General features: G+C 51.3%; 4 protein-coding genes across 4 annotated transcripts; 2 read left to right on the top strand and 2 right to left on the bottom strand.

The window, feature by feature from the left end:
* Positions 1-8,127: 8,127 nt before the first annotated feature.
* EI90DRAFT_3054594 (uncharacterized protein) lies at positions 8,128-8,940 on the top strand (the record flags this gene model as incomplete). The annotated part of the gene is given in 3 exon segments (XM_039060098.1): positions 8,128-8,791; positions 8,812-8,818; positions 8,832-8,940. A coding segment is annotated over 1 exon segment (513 nt), but the record flags the coding sequence as incomplete, so codon positions are not given.
* On the top strand, positions 8,764-9,066 carry EI90DRAFT_2918054 (uncharacterized protein; the record flags this gene model as incomplete). The annotated part of the gene is made up of 1 exon (XM_039054632.1): positions 8,764-9,066. One exon carries the CDS (start codon positions 8,764-8,766, stop codon positions 9,064-9,066), a length of 303 nt encoding a protein of 100 aa, XP_038917134.1.
* EI90DRAFT_3154145 (uncharacterized protein) lies at positions 9,060-10,923 on the bottom strand (the record flags this gene model as incomplete). Its single annotated transcript, XM_039065912.1, has 4 exons — positions 9,060-9,704; positions 9,759-9,857; positions 9,921-10,682; positions 10,744-10,923. 4 exons carry the CDS (start codon positions 10,921-10,923, stop codon positions 9,204-9,206), a joined length of 1,542 nt encoding a protein of 513 aa, XP_038917135.1. The 3' UTR covers positions 9,060-9,203.
* A 293-nt stretch (positions 10,924-11,216) lies between these two features.
* Positions 11,217-12,531, bottom strand: EI90DRAFT_713105 (uncharacterized protein). Its single transcript, XM_039067985.1, has 3 exons — positions 12,468-12,531; positions 11,439-12,405; positions 11,217-11,389 (listed from the first exon to the last, which is right to left on the bottom strand). Exons 2-3 carry the CDS (start codon positions 12,326-12,328, stop codon positions 11,344-11,346), a joined length of 936 nt encoding a protein of 311 aa, XP_038917136.1. The 5' UTR covers positions 12,329-12,405; positions 12,468-12,531; the 3' UTR covers positions 11,217-11,343.
* Positions 12,532-19,103: the final 6,572 nt, after the last annotated feature.

Raw genomic sequence — 19,103 nt, forward strand, 5'->3', positions numbered from 1 at the left:
AAATGATGGAGGTCCGAGGGTGTGCGAGGCACAGGGTGACGAAAAGGAGGTTGGGTATGATGTTAGGGTACAGCTTTCGGCATCGGAGGTAGAGCTAGCTCAGGGAACTTGAGCAGCTAGGGTTGTCTGTAGGGACGACGCGAAAATACTCCTGGTGGAGACCGATGTATAGCGCTGAGGTAGATAGAAGCGGAGTCCATATCCCCTTCTTAGGATTAGACGTCCCAGCATCTAATCGACACTACAGGCTAAAGTCGGATCATCCGGAAGCGGAAGCGGAACATCATAGGGAAGGTGGAAGAGAGGAGTGTGGAGTAACCGGAGGGTTCCGGAATACTTCCAAGGAGATGTGGGAGGGTGAGGATCGTGGTAGCGATCGTCCAGAGAACTCTCGGAGGTGAGCCCGAAGGCAAGAGAGTAAGTGGAGTAGAGATGTGTGCGTGCCATGTGCAAAGGTTAAAAGTTAACCGGTAGCAAGCTTTGGCGTAGCATACAAGGTTACCAATGGTGTAGGAGTCTTCCTCAGGGTAAGAGGTAGACAGAGATAGGGTGCCAGCCATCGGAACTAGTCCGGAGGCGACAGGGAAAGGCGAGGGTGGAAGGAAAGGAAGTGTTCTCATACCTAGACAACATTCACTCAGGTCCATTACTCAACGGAGTCTCAGGGTGAGCAGACATTAGCCAGATACTTGAGCACAAACTTATCCAATGGGGAGACGTGGAAACGTCAACAGATGGGATCCTAACTCAAAGAGAGAGGACGGAGGGAACGGGTCAACCAGCGGAACTAGGTCCGGAGGCGACGGAAAGTGTATGGGGAGGTTGCGGTGGTGTGTCCGGTGTTTCGGAGGTACTGCTCATGATCTAGGCTCAACGGAGCACATAGGTGAGACAGTTATCCTAGCGGTGGAACACTGACCGAAGGCAACGAGGCAAAGTAGAGTCGGGGTTGGAGTGTGAGGTGGTCAAACTGGGGTGTCCGAAGTGTCCGGACGTAAAGTACTGCGGTACCAGTCACTCAACGGAGCAAGAGGTAGAGTACCAGTGTGTCCTAGACAGTAGACAAGGTCCATTCGACAAAGGTGATGTAAGAACATCTTCGAAGTTGGTAAGGGGGGTGTGTGTCAACCAGCGGTGTGGGGTCCGGAGGCGACGGAAGAGTAAGTAGAGGTGGGTGAGTTGGGTTGTAGAGTTCGGAGGTCCAGGCAAGGTGAGCTCAAGAACTACCGCTCAACGGAGCGCGTAGGAGAGACAAGTTATGCCATGAGACATCAGAACCACAAGCCAAGTCAGCCAGGGTGGCGTAGAAACGTCATCGGAAGAGAGGAGGACATAGTATCCACCAACGGGATGAGGTCCGAAGGAAGATGGGGGCCAGATGGGATGGAAGCGGAGCGTGGCTCGCTATCCTGGAGTAGGGCACTTGGCGTTACTGATGGAATGCCAGGCAGTGGGGAGTGCAATGGGGAATCGGGTGAGGCGCCTACCGACAGACGAAGTCCGAAGGCAAACTGGGGTGATATATCGCGGAATAGCCTGGGATGTTCAGAGTACGGACCTGGTAACTGCTCTTAAACCCCTCGACCAACGGGTCGAATAGTGGGCGAGTCAGTAGGTGTCCTAGAACTAAGAGACAGGGTCCAGCTATGGGTGACAAGGGATTGTCCAGGGTGATTCGATCCAAAGCGAAGCGGATTGGGTAGGTCAATGGCCTGGGTACTGGTGTGCCAGCAGTGCCTGTCGACGCTTGGATGATGGCCAGCGAAGAGCCGGTGCATCGGAAGGTGGGGGAGGTCAAGGACGAGGCGTCCAAGATGGGGGTGTGGAGGTCCGGAAGGACCGAGAGGCAGGGGGGAAACGAGGGGCGAGGTGTGGGAGTGAAGGTGATAGAAGGCGGCTCCCAGGGACCTAAAAGTGGTGTTGGGGCGCGTGTCAAACGCATCCGACAGTGTCGAAGGGTATGGACCAGACTGGTCCATAAGATGGAAGGCGGTTCCCATGCGACGCAGCGGGTGGTGTGTACTGCGAAGCGACAAGGGACCGAGGAAGAAGGAAGGTGGGGGAATGGGTGGCTTACCCGAAGCCAAGACAGAGGGTGCGGTCGACTGTGGGAGGTGGAGGCAGTCAGGCGCCAGGTGCTCGATGTCGGAACTAGACAACAGCAACGAGGAGTCCGAAATACTGTTAGAATGGGCGGAAACGGACGACTCCGGAGTGGAATCGGAGACTTAGCATGGAGGGACCTTGGCCTCAGCGACTCAAGCGGAGCGCTGTGCCATTGCTGTTTGTCCATTTGGTCCTTAATTTCACAGTAGGTGAGCAGGAAGTCTCTTGGGGGCATTTCAGGTCGATTTCGGACTAAACCAAAACGAGTATGTACAAGCACCGATATATATAATGGAAGGGGCAAAAGCACAAGGAGAACAAAGGGTAACCGAATCGGAATGAAGACGTCCGAACGGGAACAAAGGGTAGAAGGAGCGGAGCGGTACCGAAGGTCATAAGGCAGGACCTGTGATACGTCCGAAAGGAGGTAGGGAGGGCGAGGCCCAGAGGGGCAGGAGGATGAGGGGAAGTGGGGATGATGACTAACTGGCTAGAATAGGAAGAAGCAGTAGTCCAAATAGGGATGAGGGAAAAACGCGAGAAATACATTACAAGCGGCGAGAGCGCCGAAGGCGATCCGTGAAGCTCGGGGGTTGCAGAGCTTACAGAGGTTACGGAGGCGGGGTTGAAAGTCCGAGGGATATTGGCAATGGTGTTTACGTAGTATGAGGTCACCAATGCAATGGACTAAGACCGAGGTGGAGTCAAAGTCTGAGGTAGGGACTATGACGGAGGCTCGGAGCAAGGTATGAGCGGTGTCCGAGTGCGAAGTATGGGACAGCGGTGGAAGGTCGTAACTTGGCGGAAGGGTGGCGGAGGAGTAGGAGAGGGAGGAAAGGTAAGGGAGAAGGAGTGGCGGAAAGGAGGGTAGTCAGGTCCGAAGGTGAGTATCGGAGCGGACGGGGGAAGCATAGGAGGATGACGGGAGGGTGGAGGTGTTGTGAAGGGGGAGCGGAGTAGTAGGAGGGTGGCGAGAGGGGCAGTGTTCGGTCCGAGATGAGTATCGGAGCGGACGGAGATAGGGTCGGAGAGGTAAGGAGGAGGTGTGTACCAGGACCGAGGGTGAGTATCGGAACGGCAGCGGTAGGTTATGACTCCGGAGGTGAAGAGGGTGGAGGTCCGGAAGTCGGGTCGGGGTCGGGTATGCACGGATATGACAGAGTGTCTACATCAATAGCTAGAGAAGGATGTACTTATAGATATGTGTGTAGTGGGAGTGGAAAGCGAAGCATGCGTTGTACCACTTACACACTTAGGGGCAGCTCCACAAGATATAAGTCTGTTATCTAGTGGAGACTTACTCAAGCATGCGCTTGCCAACCTATCAGAGGAAGGAGGATATGTGGTTCGATCCTGGAGACAGTATGCAAGGGATTTGGGGGAAGATCAGAATACATTCTTCATGTCAGCGTTTCCAACCTTATTTCCATATGGACAAGGAGGTCCTAGGGGAGAAAGGAGTCGTCAGTTGTCGTTCTTGGAGTACATTCGCTGGTGCCTTTTGTATCACGACAAGCGGTTCAGAAGGCATCACTCATTTCCTTTCGTTGCATTTGGGATCCATCAGAAGCAAGAGTGCTTGGCATCTGCAAGAGTTCAGATGTCGTGGAGGGATTTCGAATCGGATATGCGGTCTTTGGCATCTGTGACCATATCTCAGTTAAAAGTGGCAGCGGAGGAGGAGAGACAGAAAAGGCCAATTTCCGATGTCGGTGTTCGGAGATTGTTGCATCATTTGAAGATAACAGCAGGACGAGTGGTTGGTACAAATCAAAGTCGAGCCTCCATTCATAGCAAGATTTGGAGTCTCAGTATAAAGTATGGACCGCTGAGTCTATGGGTTACCATCAATCCCAGTGACCTACACGATCCAATTGCTCAAGTTTTTTGTGGAGTGTCAGGGCACACCCGCCTGACCTGGCTCCACCCGGCCCAACCTGACCCGGTACCCCGCCAGTCCACCCTTCCTTACCCCCTCCCCCTTTCCCTTCTTCCCCCTCATCCTCCCCTCCTCAGTTTCTCCTTATCTTACTTCCCCTTTATTCTCTCTTTATTCTACATGGACGACTTTCTCTGTATCAATGTACAACTGACCCATCTGCAGCGCGCCCACCATGTACCCGGCCCGGGCACCTCGGGCGACTTCCCGCTGTGCCCAGCATGCGCGCCTGCACCGGATACCCTCGGGATCTCCCACGGAGACACCCGGGTGGTTACGGCTGTGTGCGAGGGTGACGTGGCATCCATCATGTGATCCAAGCCGCATGTATATAAACGAACCTGAAGTGGGAACCGAAGAAGTAGCCTTCTTCTCAACTTTCCACTTCAGGTAAGTAGTACAATATTTCTCCTTTAATAATAATAACAACTTTCCACTTCAGTCTAAGTGGCCAGGGACTACTGTCCCACATCGGGCCTGTCAGTACGCACGCCCGATCCGCCCCCCGCCAGGCTCTCGGTCCCGGACGCTATACCCGGACCCCCTCGACCCCGGACGAGTCCCTGACATGGAGCAGACATCGATCTCGATCACTTCGATCGTACATTAGGGCCGAATGCACATGAAAGAGCAGAAAACATAGCATCAGATCCATTTGGAGCTGCACAATTCTTTCATTTCTTCATAACGACGATGTTGGAGACTTTGGTCGGCATCCAGAAACGAGGACATCGGACCATTTGCAGCGGTGGTGTTCTTGGACGTGTGGTGGCCTACATTGGAGTGGTGGAATCACAGAATCGAGCTGCACTTCATTTACATATGTTACTTTGGATGGAGGGCACACCAACATCTGCGGAGTTGAAGGAACTTTTCACGACATCGGACTTTCGCGACAGGGTCAGAAAATACGTTGCAGACAATATCAGAGCTCATATCACTGACATGGACAAGGAAACGATCAAAGACATACCATGTGAGGCTGACTTAGCATGGTCTAGACCATTGAATCCAGCGAATCCGACATACACCCTCGAAAGGGCGGCATTGTGTCAGGGCACACCTGCCTGACCCGGTTCCACCCGGGCCCACCTGGGCCCACCTCACCCGCTCACCCGCTCACCCGCTCCCCGCTACCCATCCTTCTTCCCTCTTCCCCTTTCCTCCCTCTTCCCTCTTTTCTCTTCCTCCTTTATTTCACTCTCCCTTTCTGTTTATTCTTTCTATTTACACGGACCACCTTCCCTTGTATCATTGTACTGTTGACCCGTCCGGCTCGGACACCCCGGGCGACCTCCCGCTACGCCCAGCACGCGCGGACGCCCTCGGGATCCCCTGCAGGGATACCCGGATGGCTGCGGCCCTCTCCGCAGATGACGTGGCACCCGTCACGTGACCCAAGCCGCATGTACATAAATGTACCTGAAGTGGGAACTGAAGAAGTAACCTTCTTCTCACGTTTTCCACTTCAGTCTAAGTGGCCAGGGACTATAGTCCCAGATCGGGCCCGTCAGTACGCGCGCCCGCTTCGTCCCCCGAGAGGGTCCCTCTGCCGGGCGCTACAGCCGGGCCCCCTCCACCCCGGACGCGTCCCTGACACATTGGAGCGTCGATTAGTGAGGTGCAATCAGATTCACAGTTGTCGACTCAGTGCTTGTCTGTCGTACCATGGGCGAGCAGCACTTTTGAAGTGTAAGAGAAGGGCTCCATGGCCAGTTTCGAGCGAGGCGACAGTCGACGAAAGGGGCAATTGGACTGTCAAGCGATCATATGGGTATGTGAATAACTACAACCAAGAGTTATTGCTGGCCCTGCAATGCAATCATGACATCAAATTGCTTACGAATGGAGAAGATACAAAGAACTTATCTTGGTATATATCCAACTATGCTACGAAGGGACAAAAGAGTGTCTACAATATGTCATCACTCATTGCAAAGCATGCTGCTTATGAGTTTGATGACACCGAAGTAGTGTGGGAAAGTCGCGAAAGATTGCGGTTGATGTTGTTTCGATGTCTGAGAGCGACAAATAGTGAACAGGAACAGTCAGGACCTCAAGTGATTTCATACTTGATGGGATGGGGGGATCGATTTCTGTTGCACAATTTCGTACCATTGTATTGGAACGGCATGAAGGCACTGTTGGTCTGATGGTACCCATCTTTGGAACCAAGTCAGTAAGTAAATCGGGTGTTGTGGATAAAAAAATATTTAGTTGTGGTTGGTAGGGAGGGTGCTATAGACGCAATGCATGATGGGAGAGTTAACGATGGAGAAGTTGAAGAAGGAAGACAACCTACAAAGTCCACAGATGACAGTGTAAGTAAGAGATTGAAGACTGCATGAACTATGCTGATAGAAAGTTCAGGTGGAAGAGGAACATGTTATGTTGGTCATGGTGCAAAATGGAACTATGCAAGCACGCTCACAATTGAACGACTACATGTTGCATGGCACAGAGTTGGAAGCGTATAGTTTGTATGGATTCGTGCAAGATACGTATGAAGAATGGACGGCCATGGGGGTTCGTACGATGGAAGACAGTGAACAGCCAGGCAGAAAGGGGAGACCTCGGCATACGAGGTCGTGCTACAGTGACAACCATCGTTACCAGGAATCAAAACGAAGGGTTGTGTGCGATGTCCATCACAACACAGTGGTGGATATTGTTGGCAGTTGGATTCCACGACGCAGTGTGGAAGGGAACAATGACATGCATTACGCAAGTCTTTTGATGTTGTGGAAACCTTGGCATGGTCGTCAGGATTTGAAGCTGGAAAGTCAAAATTGGAAAGAAGCATACAATGCATTCAAACCGTTATGTGAAGGCATCAAGCGATTTGCATCAAATGTACAATATCGTTACGAGTGCAAGGATGCAGCAGATAAGGATGACCGGGACCGAGGATTCGAAGGGGCACGAACGCGGGATCAAGCTGTAATGAGCGAAGAGACGGATGGAGAGGACGGTGAGAGTGAGGAAGACATGAATGAAGGAAAGGAGAATAGTACAATGGAAGGCAGTTTAGAACAGTTGCAAGTGTTCATTGCTGAACGAGAGATGACGGAACAGGTGAGAATCACACTTGTTTTATGGTGAATCAGTTGATGTAAAAAGTGGTTTAGGTGATTCATGCACGACATGCAATCGAGATAGCCAAAAGTGCCCACATTCTTTGCGATGAAACCAATAATTGGAAAATTAGTACAGAAGGAATCCAAAGCGCAACATATGAAAACCTACGACAATTTACTGCGTGGACCACGATCATGATGGATGGTCAGGCATCAGTTGGGATGGAACGGAGAGATAACGGTGAAAGCAATGTGACAAATGTGGAAGACGAGGTCAGCAAGTTGTACAACGAAATGCTGCAATCAACGATTGAACACGTTGCAAGCACGGATGCATCAAAGGAAGTAGACGTGTCCAGCTTTCATGAAGATCAACATCGTGCTTACGATATAGTGACATGCCATGCTGAACAGACACTTGGTGGAATGGAGCAGGAACAATTGTTCATGATTTTGACGGGTGAGGGAGGGACGGGCAAGTCTCGTGTGATTCATGCAATTGCGCAGTTCTTCGAAAGCCGGAATGCAAGTGATAAGCTGGCGAGGGGTGCATACACAGGAATTGCTGCGAGTTTGATTGGAGGGAAGACACTTCACGTCCTCTTCGGCTTAACAGCCAATCATGCAGGAATGCCATCAGCAGCCAGGATTCGAAAAATGGCACCATCCCGGGAGAGGAAAAAACACCCCACCACTGACGAACCCTCCATGGTATCCCGAACACTTCTTGGATGGATGTCCACCATACTGTCATTGATATGGCAGCACAATCATCCAATGGAAAATAGTGCAAAGAGTTGGGGGGGAATCAGCGTAATCATTTGCGGGGACTTTCATCAATTCAAGCCAGTCATACAAAAAAAATCCACACCTCTTTATTGGCCATTGAATGCACGTACTGACAGTGCTGAGGAGGAGGTGTACAGCGAGTTCAGGACTGTTGTCTTTCTTACACATCAAATGCGAGTGCAAGACGAAGAGTGGACCAAATTCCTGCGACATAGTCGGCATGGGAAGTGTACAAAGGACCAGATCCATATGTTGCGTGGGCTTGTGTTAGGAACGCCAAACTGCCCCCAAACACATGCAGAAGAACCTCCCTGGTGTGAAGCGGTATTGGTGACAGCGCGTCATGCAGTTCGAACACAATGGAACGAACTTGCATTGCGGTTACATTGCTGCAGAACAGGGACAGTGTTATATCGATTCCATGCCAAGGATACCACAGAAAAACGGGAATTGAGACTGTCGGAACGATGGGCAATAGCCCGCCACATGTTCAAAGAGGAGGGTCATACAGCCAGATTGAGACGACAGGGAGGGTTGCCAAGTGTCGTGGAATTAGCAATCGGAGGCAAAGTCATTATAACAACGAACTTAGACACTGACATCGATGTCGTGAACGGAGTTCGAGGGCAGATAGTTGGGATATGGGCAGATCCTCAGGACTCAGACATGACGGGTGCTGTGCAAGAAATGAAGTACCCACCTAGTTGCGCTCTAGTGAAACTAGAGTGATATCAAGGACCAGAAATAGAAGAGCTGGGAGAGTCAACAATTCCAATCTTTCCCATCCAACGAACATTCAAGGTAAAGATGCCCAATGGAGACAAGAAAGTGATCAACAGGAGACAAATAACGATGGATGCTGCTTACGCTTTTACAGATTATCGCGCTCAAGGTCAAACCATCGAGTACCTATGGGCAGACATCGGTACACCCTTGAGAGGGACCCTTACACCATTTAACGCGTACGTCACATTATCAAGAGCTCAAGGACGTGCCAATGTACGATTGCTTCGAGACTTCAAGGACACACTGTTCATGAAGACACTGTGTGAGACACTAGAGATGGAAGATGAACATTTGATCAGATTGAATGAAAAAACGAAACAAGAATGGCTGTTGGAGGTGTCACGCAGAATTAGTCATACCAACTCGTGAAGATGAATTGTATTATACACGTGATGTTACAGAAGAGTCAAACACGTAAGCACAAGTGGCACAAACTACGTAATTTCACTAGGTGGAGAGTGACACTGCTGTGCAGGTAATCATGGCATCGTTGAATTATAATCTAACTACACTCCCGCGAGGATCTCCGCTAAAATTCCATTCACTGTTTCCTTCGGCTGAACGTCGTCCACTTGTTGCCGCGCCAAGTCATACTCCTGAGGCGGAAGGACGGAAGTTCGTACCATTGAACCTAGAGGTCCGCGTGTCTGCCTCCTCGCAGTAAGCCTATGCCCCACGACACTCGCAAAGACTCGAACGACATCCTTCTCAGTGCAGTCCAACGTCCTGTGAGGCAGCTTTTCACTACGGACAGAAGAAGATACTTGACCCAATTCACTCCCTCGCGCTTCATTCCCAAATATGACTCGGGCTATCCGAGTGAACAGTTCTAAATCCTGAGCGCAACGCGCAGATATCGAAGTGCCTTGCAGTGACGGGTGGTGACGCGTTGCACTCAATAAATTCTGGATATAAATCCGGAGATGCTGAGATACAAACGTCCTTGGAGAATCTTCTAAAATCACTGGAGAGAAATCTTTGCACTGGTTTCGCAGCCGGACAATTTCCTAAAGGGACCCCTGATCAAAGAGATGGACGGAAGAGCACTGGAAAGGCATCACCTCGGGAGTCACAGAGGGACTGGATGAAGGTCTCCCTGGACGCGTAACTGGGAAAGAAGGGTCGAGTCTGATAGTCGAGCTGAATGAGAATTCGTCAAGCTACAAGAATCCATAACTCAGATCGTCCTGGATGTGATACAAACACGGGTCCCATCTGCTTACCAAGTAAGGTGGCAGCTGCGGTCGTGACTTTCCATCTCCAATTCCACAGACGAATACGACAAAAAATCCGGGTTGCAATGCTATTTCTTCGGCTTCCGCTTCATCATATAGCGGCGTCAAAATAGCGTTGCGAGTTCTTAGCATTTCCGCCAACGCTTCGTGATCACTCGAGCCAGCCCTTTCTAGTTTAGTGAGTAGTACAACGTCCAGAGATTTCACAGGCGGTTTGGAAACATGCGCATCCTGAAATGATGGGAGATGATGTGCAGAGCTGGTAGGAATAGACGGGGTGTTTGAATCTCTAGGGACACCAATACTCATGTGTCTTCCCCTGTCGGGAGGTGAGCCAGAAGTTAGGGGTTGATTGCCAGCAACGAACTGAGTTACATTGTCTTGGGATTCGCTAAGGGGTGGCTCTGTGGAAGCAGAAGCTGAGAAGCTATCTGCCGAAGCCGATACACCGTGATGCAGGGAGGTTGATATGGGGTTGGACAGAATCCTAACTCTATGGGGCACTATGTTGCCATTCGATAGAGTCCGGGCTCTCGATGAAGGCGAGGAATGGGTATTTGGCTGGACCATTCGTCCACGAGCAATTGAAGCGGAGGAGCGCCGACGAAAATGCTCGGAAGTGGGGAAGGTGGGCGCAAGAAACAAGCTATTGACCAAGGGTGTGTACTCATTTCGTACCCTGTGTGTATGGGGCATGCGTCTATGCGCATTCACTCGGTGATTGGAAAGTCCAAAAATGGCCGATAGCATCTAAAGCCAATAAACTTCAGGACACTTGACTACTGGCAAAGGCGTTCAGTCCGAGACTCACATGAGAGATGGCATTGCACACTCGCGTGATATCGTCTTCCAATGTTCGAATGATAATATTCTTCTCGTATGCAACTATGCCCACAAGCAGAACTGCAAAGAGTTGGGCATCAAACAGCTCTCCATGCTTCACTCGAAGATGCGAGGCTAAAGAAGTAAAGTGTGAGCCATGTGAGCTCATCACTGAGTCCCGCATTGCCGAGTCACTTCCCACGCATCGGGAATTCAGCAATACTTCATTCAACTGTCACTATCGTCTTTTTTCATCGATCTCCACGGCATGGCTACATCCACAACGGGTCACGATCGTTGTCCCGGAGTACTTCGTTGGACGGTGGTACTCTTGAGAAAGTCCGCCAATATAGAATCAGTAGTCACAGAGTTCTCACGTTTGCAGACGTGGGTGATGCGGCAAACTGCAATCAATTATGCAAGCACACATCATTGTTTCCCAAAACAGTACCAAAAAGACAAACAAGAAGTCGACGTAATGCAGCCACACCGGAGGACGGAAAGGAAAGCTATTATGGGCCAGCCCTCAACTGGCGTTTGAGGTGCTAGAGAGTGGTGCGCGTGATATGGACTTTGGTTTGGTGAATACTCATTCCCAAGGTGTGTTTGATCCAACACGATCGCGAGAACTAATGCTAAACAGGGGTCAGAGGACATAAAAAAATTAGGACTTTTCGATATTACTTTTCTGGGGATTGGGGGGTCGAATCAATGCTGTAAGGAGGGGGCTGGCCGAGCGAATGCAGTAGGCTCGAAGTGTCGTTGCTCACGCTTGCAATTTCTCGCACAGAGTGCACCTCCTGGTCGTTTGGTCTATCGTCGGACATGCCGAACAGCCTCCCCCCAAAGGCAATGGCTGCCGATCCTCCAGCCCCACCGCCTCCTCTCGCTCCCGCCCCGGAACCTGAAGCTGCCGGAAATTCAGAGTCTGCACCCGTGAACCCAGATCCAATCCCAATTGGCCTAGCCCCTCCCCGGGGCGCATAACCTCCAGCCTCAGGATCCATCGAAACAGAAGGGATTGCCGAAGCTGGAACTTCAGAAGGAAAGGCGGCGATGGAAGCAATAATATCCGATGCCGTCCTACTTCCAGCTGCACCAGACCCTGACCCTGCAGAAGCGCCCATACCCGGTGCTGCGCCATTCTCGGACATACCGACACCTAATTCCGCAAAGGGACTAGCATCCGACATTCGGGCGGGACCTCCAGCAGCGGACGGCGTTCGAGCGTTGGCTACTTCTGTCATACCAGCGCCATAAGCGGTGGTCATGCCGCCACCTGCAGGGGTGGCTGCGGTACCCCGTGCGGCCCTCTTAGCATAAACAATATAAGCAACGGCTCCAATGACCACAAGACCAGCCACTCCACCAACGACTCCTCCAACTATCGCAGCCGTTTTCGTGCCCTTACCGCCTCCGCCTCCGTGGTTCCCGGGCTGAGGGCTTGTGGGCTCAGTGTCGTCCTCCGGTCCACCAGAGCAGGAAGGCAAGGGTGGGCTATAGTTGGAGACTCCGGTAGGGTTACTGAAATTCTGATTTTCCGGGAAGCCTGTGTGAACAAGGGACCATATCATTCATCAGCTCATGCCATTGGGTCACCACACTATAAACTTACGAACCTCCGGTCTTTTTGGAGAGTGGAGCATTGTACCTAATGCAATTGGGCTTTGTCAGGTGTGTAGCCACCAATGCTAAAAGATTGGACGTACCAACCGTTGTTTTGGCTTGGCAGCAGATAGGCCCAAGCTGGAATGCGAGTATCATTAGGAAGTTTCGAAATGGGGAAGCTAGTGTAGAGGGAGAAGGTTAAAAGCAACCCATGCTGAACAATATCTGTCTTACGCACTCTCCTTCAATCACGGTAAAATTGAGGCAATCAGAAGTATAATTTTTGAACCTGTGATAATCTGGCTTTAACAAACCTTGCATCAGTGCGATGCAAACTGATCACTTACATGATATAGGGTTCCCCTTGGCAGCCAGCGCATGCGCTGATCAAATTGTAGACAACAGACGAACAAACGCCTTTCGGGAGGCCAAACGTTGATCGATGGAACAACGACGAAGGAATCGACGAATAACATACATACTGATGGATCAAGGCCGCCGTATGCCAAGGGTCTCGTATAGGGCTGACACAGCGGGGCCAGCTTCCTCACTTCCCCAAACCCTTGAACGAAACATCAGCCTGGAAACACAAAGGAGGTATGAAGAACGCACATCCACAAGCCCCGACCAAATACGCAGCGACCTAATAATACGGCGAGTGGCGTAAGCGTTGTAGGCGGTAATCAAAAAAGACTACACACCAAACACGGGTTCTGGCCCAACGAATTTTCCGCCTGCAAGACAACTTCGGTTCATCGCCGAATCAAGGACCGCGGACAAAGTTACACACCCATTTGTACGATAACTTGCAGACGACATCTGTCGTGCCCCAAGAGCTTATATTCGTCAAGGAACTGAACCCTCGTGCAAAGCATTCCCGAACGGACAGTAAGAACAGGTAGAAGAGACTTGGTTCCATGGTGAAAGCCGTTAGTGCCCAAGAGGAAGATGAGCCCAGCAATGGCTGTGCGTGTCTTCTGCGCCATAACCTGGCGAAACCCAAAGGCAAATTGCACATAAATAGAAACTTGGATCCATGCCAAGCAATCTGTTCCTGAAATCTCAGCGCATAGCCTCCGGTATTGTCCATGTGATCTTGAGCAGTCACGTATGCTAAGCTGTCTCAGTGCCCACATTTCAGGTGCTCAAGGGTGCCGTGCTGAGGGGGGATCAAGAGGTCGTGGTCACACACAACACAACAATTCAACGCACCTAGGTCATGCCCACCGAGAGGTAAGGAAGGCTGCGATTGCAGTAATTTTAATTTAAGAATTTGAATTGGTTAGGATCAGCAAGGGTCTTCCAATTCAAATTTTTGAATTAAAATCACTGCAATCACGCCTTCGAGGTTTGCTGATGCAACTCCCATACCAATGTCTTTTTATGGTTGGAAATGCAGAGTTGAACCGAAGTTCTGCGCCGTTGTGTAGTTCTGTAGTGGAAATGGTGAAATTGGATTGAGAACCTACTTTGTGTTTTTGCGGCAGCGATCTTCATGATTTTCGTGCATGCATGGCCGAGGACCACGCGTGTTCCCGAATGCATGTAAGTACATATGTGGCTTCGAAGCCACTCGTTGTTTGCACCCATGTTTCATCAGGCCTGGCCTCGCTGACCCGTGCAAAAAATGCCATGCTGGCATGGCTTTGATTAGCCGCGCCCACTACCTGACTTGGCTTCGCGAAATTGGATCTCACTTTCCCATAAATGTGTGTCCTGTGCAAGCCTCCTCTCAGAGGATACACTCCGTGTTAGCGAGGTTGAGAGAAGAGCTGATTGTCATTCTGTACAGGTGTTATGGGGGTTCTTATAGTACAGCTTGACTGTTGTTAATCGTAAGGATGGTTTTGGAATGTGATGACAGGTTGTAGCCAAGATCATGATGCCGCGCGTGAGGGCGCACAGCATACTAGTTCCGTGCGGCGTCATGAACTATAGTCCAACAGTCATATACCCAATCTCTATGAACTTGTATTAATCACTGATAACACAATAGGTTTGTGTCAAACATATATTATGATATCTCTTCGACATATTCACTATTTGCCTTGACGACTCTATTTCGGTATCTGCACCTCCTGAGCCTCTGGGAAAATTCCCTGCGTCTTCTTGCCGACACCTCAACACCAAAGGAATCAAAAAGCCTGGAATCTGTCGATTGAGCTTTTCCCTGTACGTGATAGACATCACTTCTAGCTACCTGCTTTTGACACGCAACCGCCATCCGCAGATTTTTACTGGTGCGCTCCATGTTACTCTGAGGCCTAGCTTTGTTGCCGCTTCCCAATGAGGATGCAACTTTCTCTTGCAGGGAGTATAATCCAGATCACCAGAAACCCACCGGCTCTGACGGAAACGGCTCATGCTCCTTACTTGGTACGCGAGATTGCACTATGCTTATGCACGGACTGCCTCATTCAGCTCCAGGATGTTCACACGTTGTCCGACCGTTTGGGAGGTATGCGCGACAGTTTGTCAACCCGAGCCTGTGGATTGTTTGGTGATAGATGACCACAGTCAACATCCGGTCTCCTCCCGGTCATCCATCAGTTCTTTGAATGTGATGCGCTTCATGAGAGTGGTGTATAGGGAAGAATCACAGAAAACTCTGTACGAATGCACACAATTGCTTTACGTGAGTCCACCAGCAAAAGCCCACGCATCTTATTCACCTACCTTGAACTCTACTTGCTGTCAGAACCGTGCGAAGCTTCGCCGATGGTAGCCATAGGCGACTGAACATTGCCTGCTAGTGGTACAGGTGTCCTACACATGACCGAGCTTTAGCGAGGAATAACCTCACCGATCTTGAGGCCGAGGCTACTTAGGCGAGTGAGCCGGGATTTTGGCTTCAACGACTCGAGGAGGAGCGTTGCACCTCGTTCTCGACGCAGTCCCGATACTTCAGAAGGTTGGAGGTCTTACGGGGAACAGAAGTAAGCTTAGGGGTGAATTTCTAGTTGATTTCGAACTACAGTACAAGCATTAGTTACAAGCTGTATATAAGCGCTAGGGAACTGAATAGGGAATAAGTCACCAGATCTCGCGGAGATTGCGGGTGGAGAAAAGAAGAAGGAAAACAAACAAGAAGCACGTGTTTAAGACAGCGAAGGTCAAACGTGACCTTCGCCACGAGATAACAAGGTGCGGCGAAACATGGGACATGTTAGAACTGGGCAAGGACGGACGATTCCAGAGGGGAACCGGAGACTTAGCAAGGAGGGACCCTGGCCTCAGCAACTCAAGCGGAGCGCTGTGCCATTGCTGTTTGTCCATTTGGTCCTTAATGTCATGGCCGTGCATTCTGGCCTGATAGCCGCCCATCCCGATGCCACCCGAGCCCATTCCCGCTATGCAAGCGTGAGTGCATGTCAGGGACGCATCCGGGGTCGAGAGGGCCCGGGGGTAATGTCCGGCACTGAGGCCGTCACAGGGTGTGGAGCGGGCATGCGTACTGGCAGGCCCGATCCGGGACAGTGGTCCCTGGCCACTCAGACTGAAGTGGAGAATGTGTTATTATTATTAAAGGGGAAAACTATACTACTTACCTGAAGTGGAGAATGTGAGAAGAAGGTTACTTCTTCGGTTCCCACTTCAGGTACATTTATGTACATGCGGCTTGAGTCACATGACGAGTGCCACGTCATCCTCAGAGGCAGCTGCAGGCATCCGGGTGTCCCTGTGGGGGATCCCGAGAGCGTCCGCTGCATGCACGCGTGCTGGGCACGGCGGGAAGCCGTCCGGGGTGTGTGGGCCGGACGGGTCAATAGTACATCGATACAAAGGAAGGTGGTCCGTGTAGATAGAAAGAAATAAACAGGAAGAGGAAGATGAGAAGAATGAAATAAAGAAAGGGGAAGGAAGAGGGAAAAGAAAGGGGAGGAGAGGGAGAAAGGAGGGGGGAGGGGGATAGACAGCGGGGAGCGGGTGTGGTGTGGCCGGGTGGGTCCGGGTGGACCCGGGTCAGGCGGGTGTGCCCTGACAGTGCGAGCGCTGACCTCAGCCCTATCCTCCATGAGGACTCCCTGCTCACTCCCCCGCTTGCCCCTAGGCTCCCCTGCACCTGGCCGACTCCCCCACAGCCACACCAACCTTCTGTTAGACACTGGTCCGGGGTCGGCACCGAAGGTCGCCGTTAGCGGGCCGCTATAGGCCGTGATGGCCACGATGCCTCAAACAAGGCCCGAGGGTAGGGCATTCGGCCTCAGCAACTCTAAAGGGAGTGCTGTGCCCCCTAGCTGTCTGTAAGGTCGGTTGAGGTTCCGACCTTGGTGTTGACTCCTGCTATCCTCAAGCTGTCAGGAATTAGGCAGTATAGAGCTGTAATTTCGACAGGGGAGGAGAAGAGTGAAAACCTGTTTCACCCTTCCCCGCAATTTATATACATTGTTTACATCGAGAAATAAAGAGTAATAAACAATGAAAGAAAGAAAGCGTGCACAGCACGCATCACCACACATCCATTCCCTACATCCTCCCCCACTAGAACAACCATTGGGTGTTCGAAAATCGAGAAGGAATGATGGGTGGACTTAAACTAAGGCGGATCCTTAGTTTGGTGTCGACGGACATCCTTAAATGGCCTTTGAGGATGTGTATCGGGGGTGGCGAGAATTGGGAATGGAATACATGGCTGCATTGTTTTGCCACCAACAACAGCAGCATATGTAAGAAACGGAAATGTAAAATTTTTTGGTGATTTCCATTTAAAATAAGTGGGGGGAAAGGGGATTGGAGAATGGATGGAAGAGGAAATGGATGGCACGGGAGTGATGGGAGCAGAATGACGCTCGGATCGGCGCTTCTTCCGGCCTCGACGACGACGACATTTCGATGTTGCCGACACATAGGGTCGACGACCCATTCGCCTTCCATCTCGTCATCGTCGGACGTGGGAGCCCATCTCTTGGAAGAGGTGGTTTTTTTTGACGGTGCAGACTTGGCCGACGCAGGATCCACCGGGCCAACCCCGGGGATAACGATGGTTTGGGGAACAGCGGGCCATGACGACGAGGGAGCAGAAGATGTGATCGGGGCGGGTTTGGGAGATGCAGGGCGTCCCCTCGCCGTGCGCGCGACTCTAAAGACGTCCTCGTTGAGTTCGTCGTTGGCCTTTTGGAGGGATTCGACCTGTCGATGAAGACGGTTGTTTTCAGAACGCAGGTCGTCGGCCTCGTTCTGCAGCATCTCATACTTGTTCCTGAGCTCATCGAGCTCATCACTCCTACGTTCGTCTTCGAACGTAGTCTCTTTGCATTTCTCGAGTTTCTTCTCGATACGGGCCCACACGACTTCTGTAATCATTTTGAGTTGATCGAGCCCTGTCTGCGTGGAACGCGGCAGGTGGGGGTATTTCTCACTCGCGCTTACGCGAGTGGGCAGGACCAAATGGTCCTGTTTTGGGGTTAAAACGCCCATGCTGGGCGCTCCAGGGGTGACAGTCTGAGCGACTGTGGAGTTGTCGTCCATCGACGACATGGCAGCATCCGTGGTGGGACTTACAGGTGGGGAGTTTGGACTGGAGTCTACGAGGGCCTCCTTGATGGGGGAAAGGTCGAGGGAGGAATCAGCGAGGGGGGATTCAGTCGCGTTCATTTGAGCGATTTCAAATTTGATGGTAGGAAGCAGGATTTGATCCCGCTTTCGTCGCATTTATCCGATATTATTCGGATATTCCCGGACTTGCCAGTTTAGGCAACTCATGGCTTCAACGCCATAGTTGGCCGTGATAAGGCATTGATATCCGCTGGTATCGGACCGGTAGGCGACGTTCACGCCGTGGTCGTGATGGTCCGCTGGATCTATTGTCCGGCGTCTGATCCCGTCGTTGATGGTTCAGTTCCTCGACGTTCTCTACCCCTTGTACTGTTAGGTAGTCATCCAACGCAATTAGATCGTTTACGTTGGCCAAGGGTTCCCAAGTAAGGTCACCAAGTCCCCATCGGACACGGAACCATAAAGACTTATCGTCGTCCCATCGATGGTCGACGATTTCCTTAACCTGGTATTCCCGTTCTGGGTCGTCGCCAAAGTCGTAAAACACTTCTACGGCACGCCCAGGGAACAGCACAGAATCATTCGGCTCATGAGGTGCGAGCCGTGAGACGTGGAACTTCGCAAAGATATTTCTTTGCATCAACACTGGGGGAAGCCTGAGGACGTAGTTTGATGAGTCCTCAAATACCTCCAGTATTTCGTAGGGGCCAATATAAGTTGGTAACAACTTATGCGCCCTCCCCTTGGGGAGGTTCAGATCTTTTGTTGAAAGATATGCGTAGTCCCCTTTCTTCAGTTTTGGGGAATCAGGGCGCCGATGTCGGTTCGCCTGGATAGCCTGTTCTACACGACTCTTAATAATAGCGTCGTGAGCGGCCTGGATGTTGTCCAGGGCCCGCTGGGCAAAGGATTTCACCCCCAGCAATTCGGATGACGGCAGAGACACGGTCATTTGTGGGAGGTATCCGTATACCAACTCAAATGGGGCGAATCCCGTTGATTTGTTTGCACTTGAGTTCAATGCGAATTCTACCATGGGTATATGCACGGCCCAATCTCGCTGATCGGGTCGGACGAATGACCGAAGGATCTGGACCACCGTCTGGATCGCTCGTTCTGCTTGGCCATCCCCTTGAGGATGGAACGCGGTGGTTAACTTGAGTTTAACACCCATGAGTCGGTGTAACTCAGTCCAAAATTGAGACGTAAACTTCGTGTCACGGTCTGACACGATGGATGTTGGCA

Source organism: Cantharellus anzutake (genome assembly GCF_015039405.1).
Source record: "Cantharellus anzutake strain C23 chromosome Unknown EI90scaffold_19, whole genome shotgun sequence".
NCBI classification, from domain to species: Eukaryota; Fungi; Basidiomycota; class Agaricomycetes; order Cantharellales; family Hydnaceae; genus Cantharellus; species Cantharellus anzutake.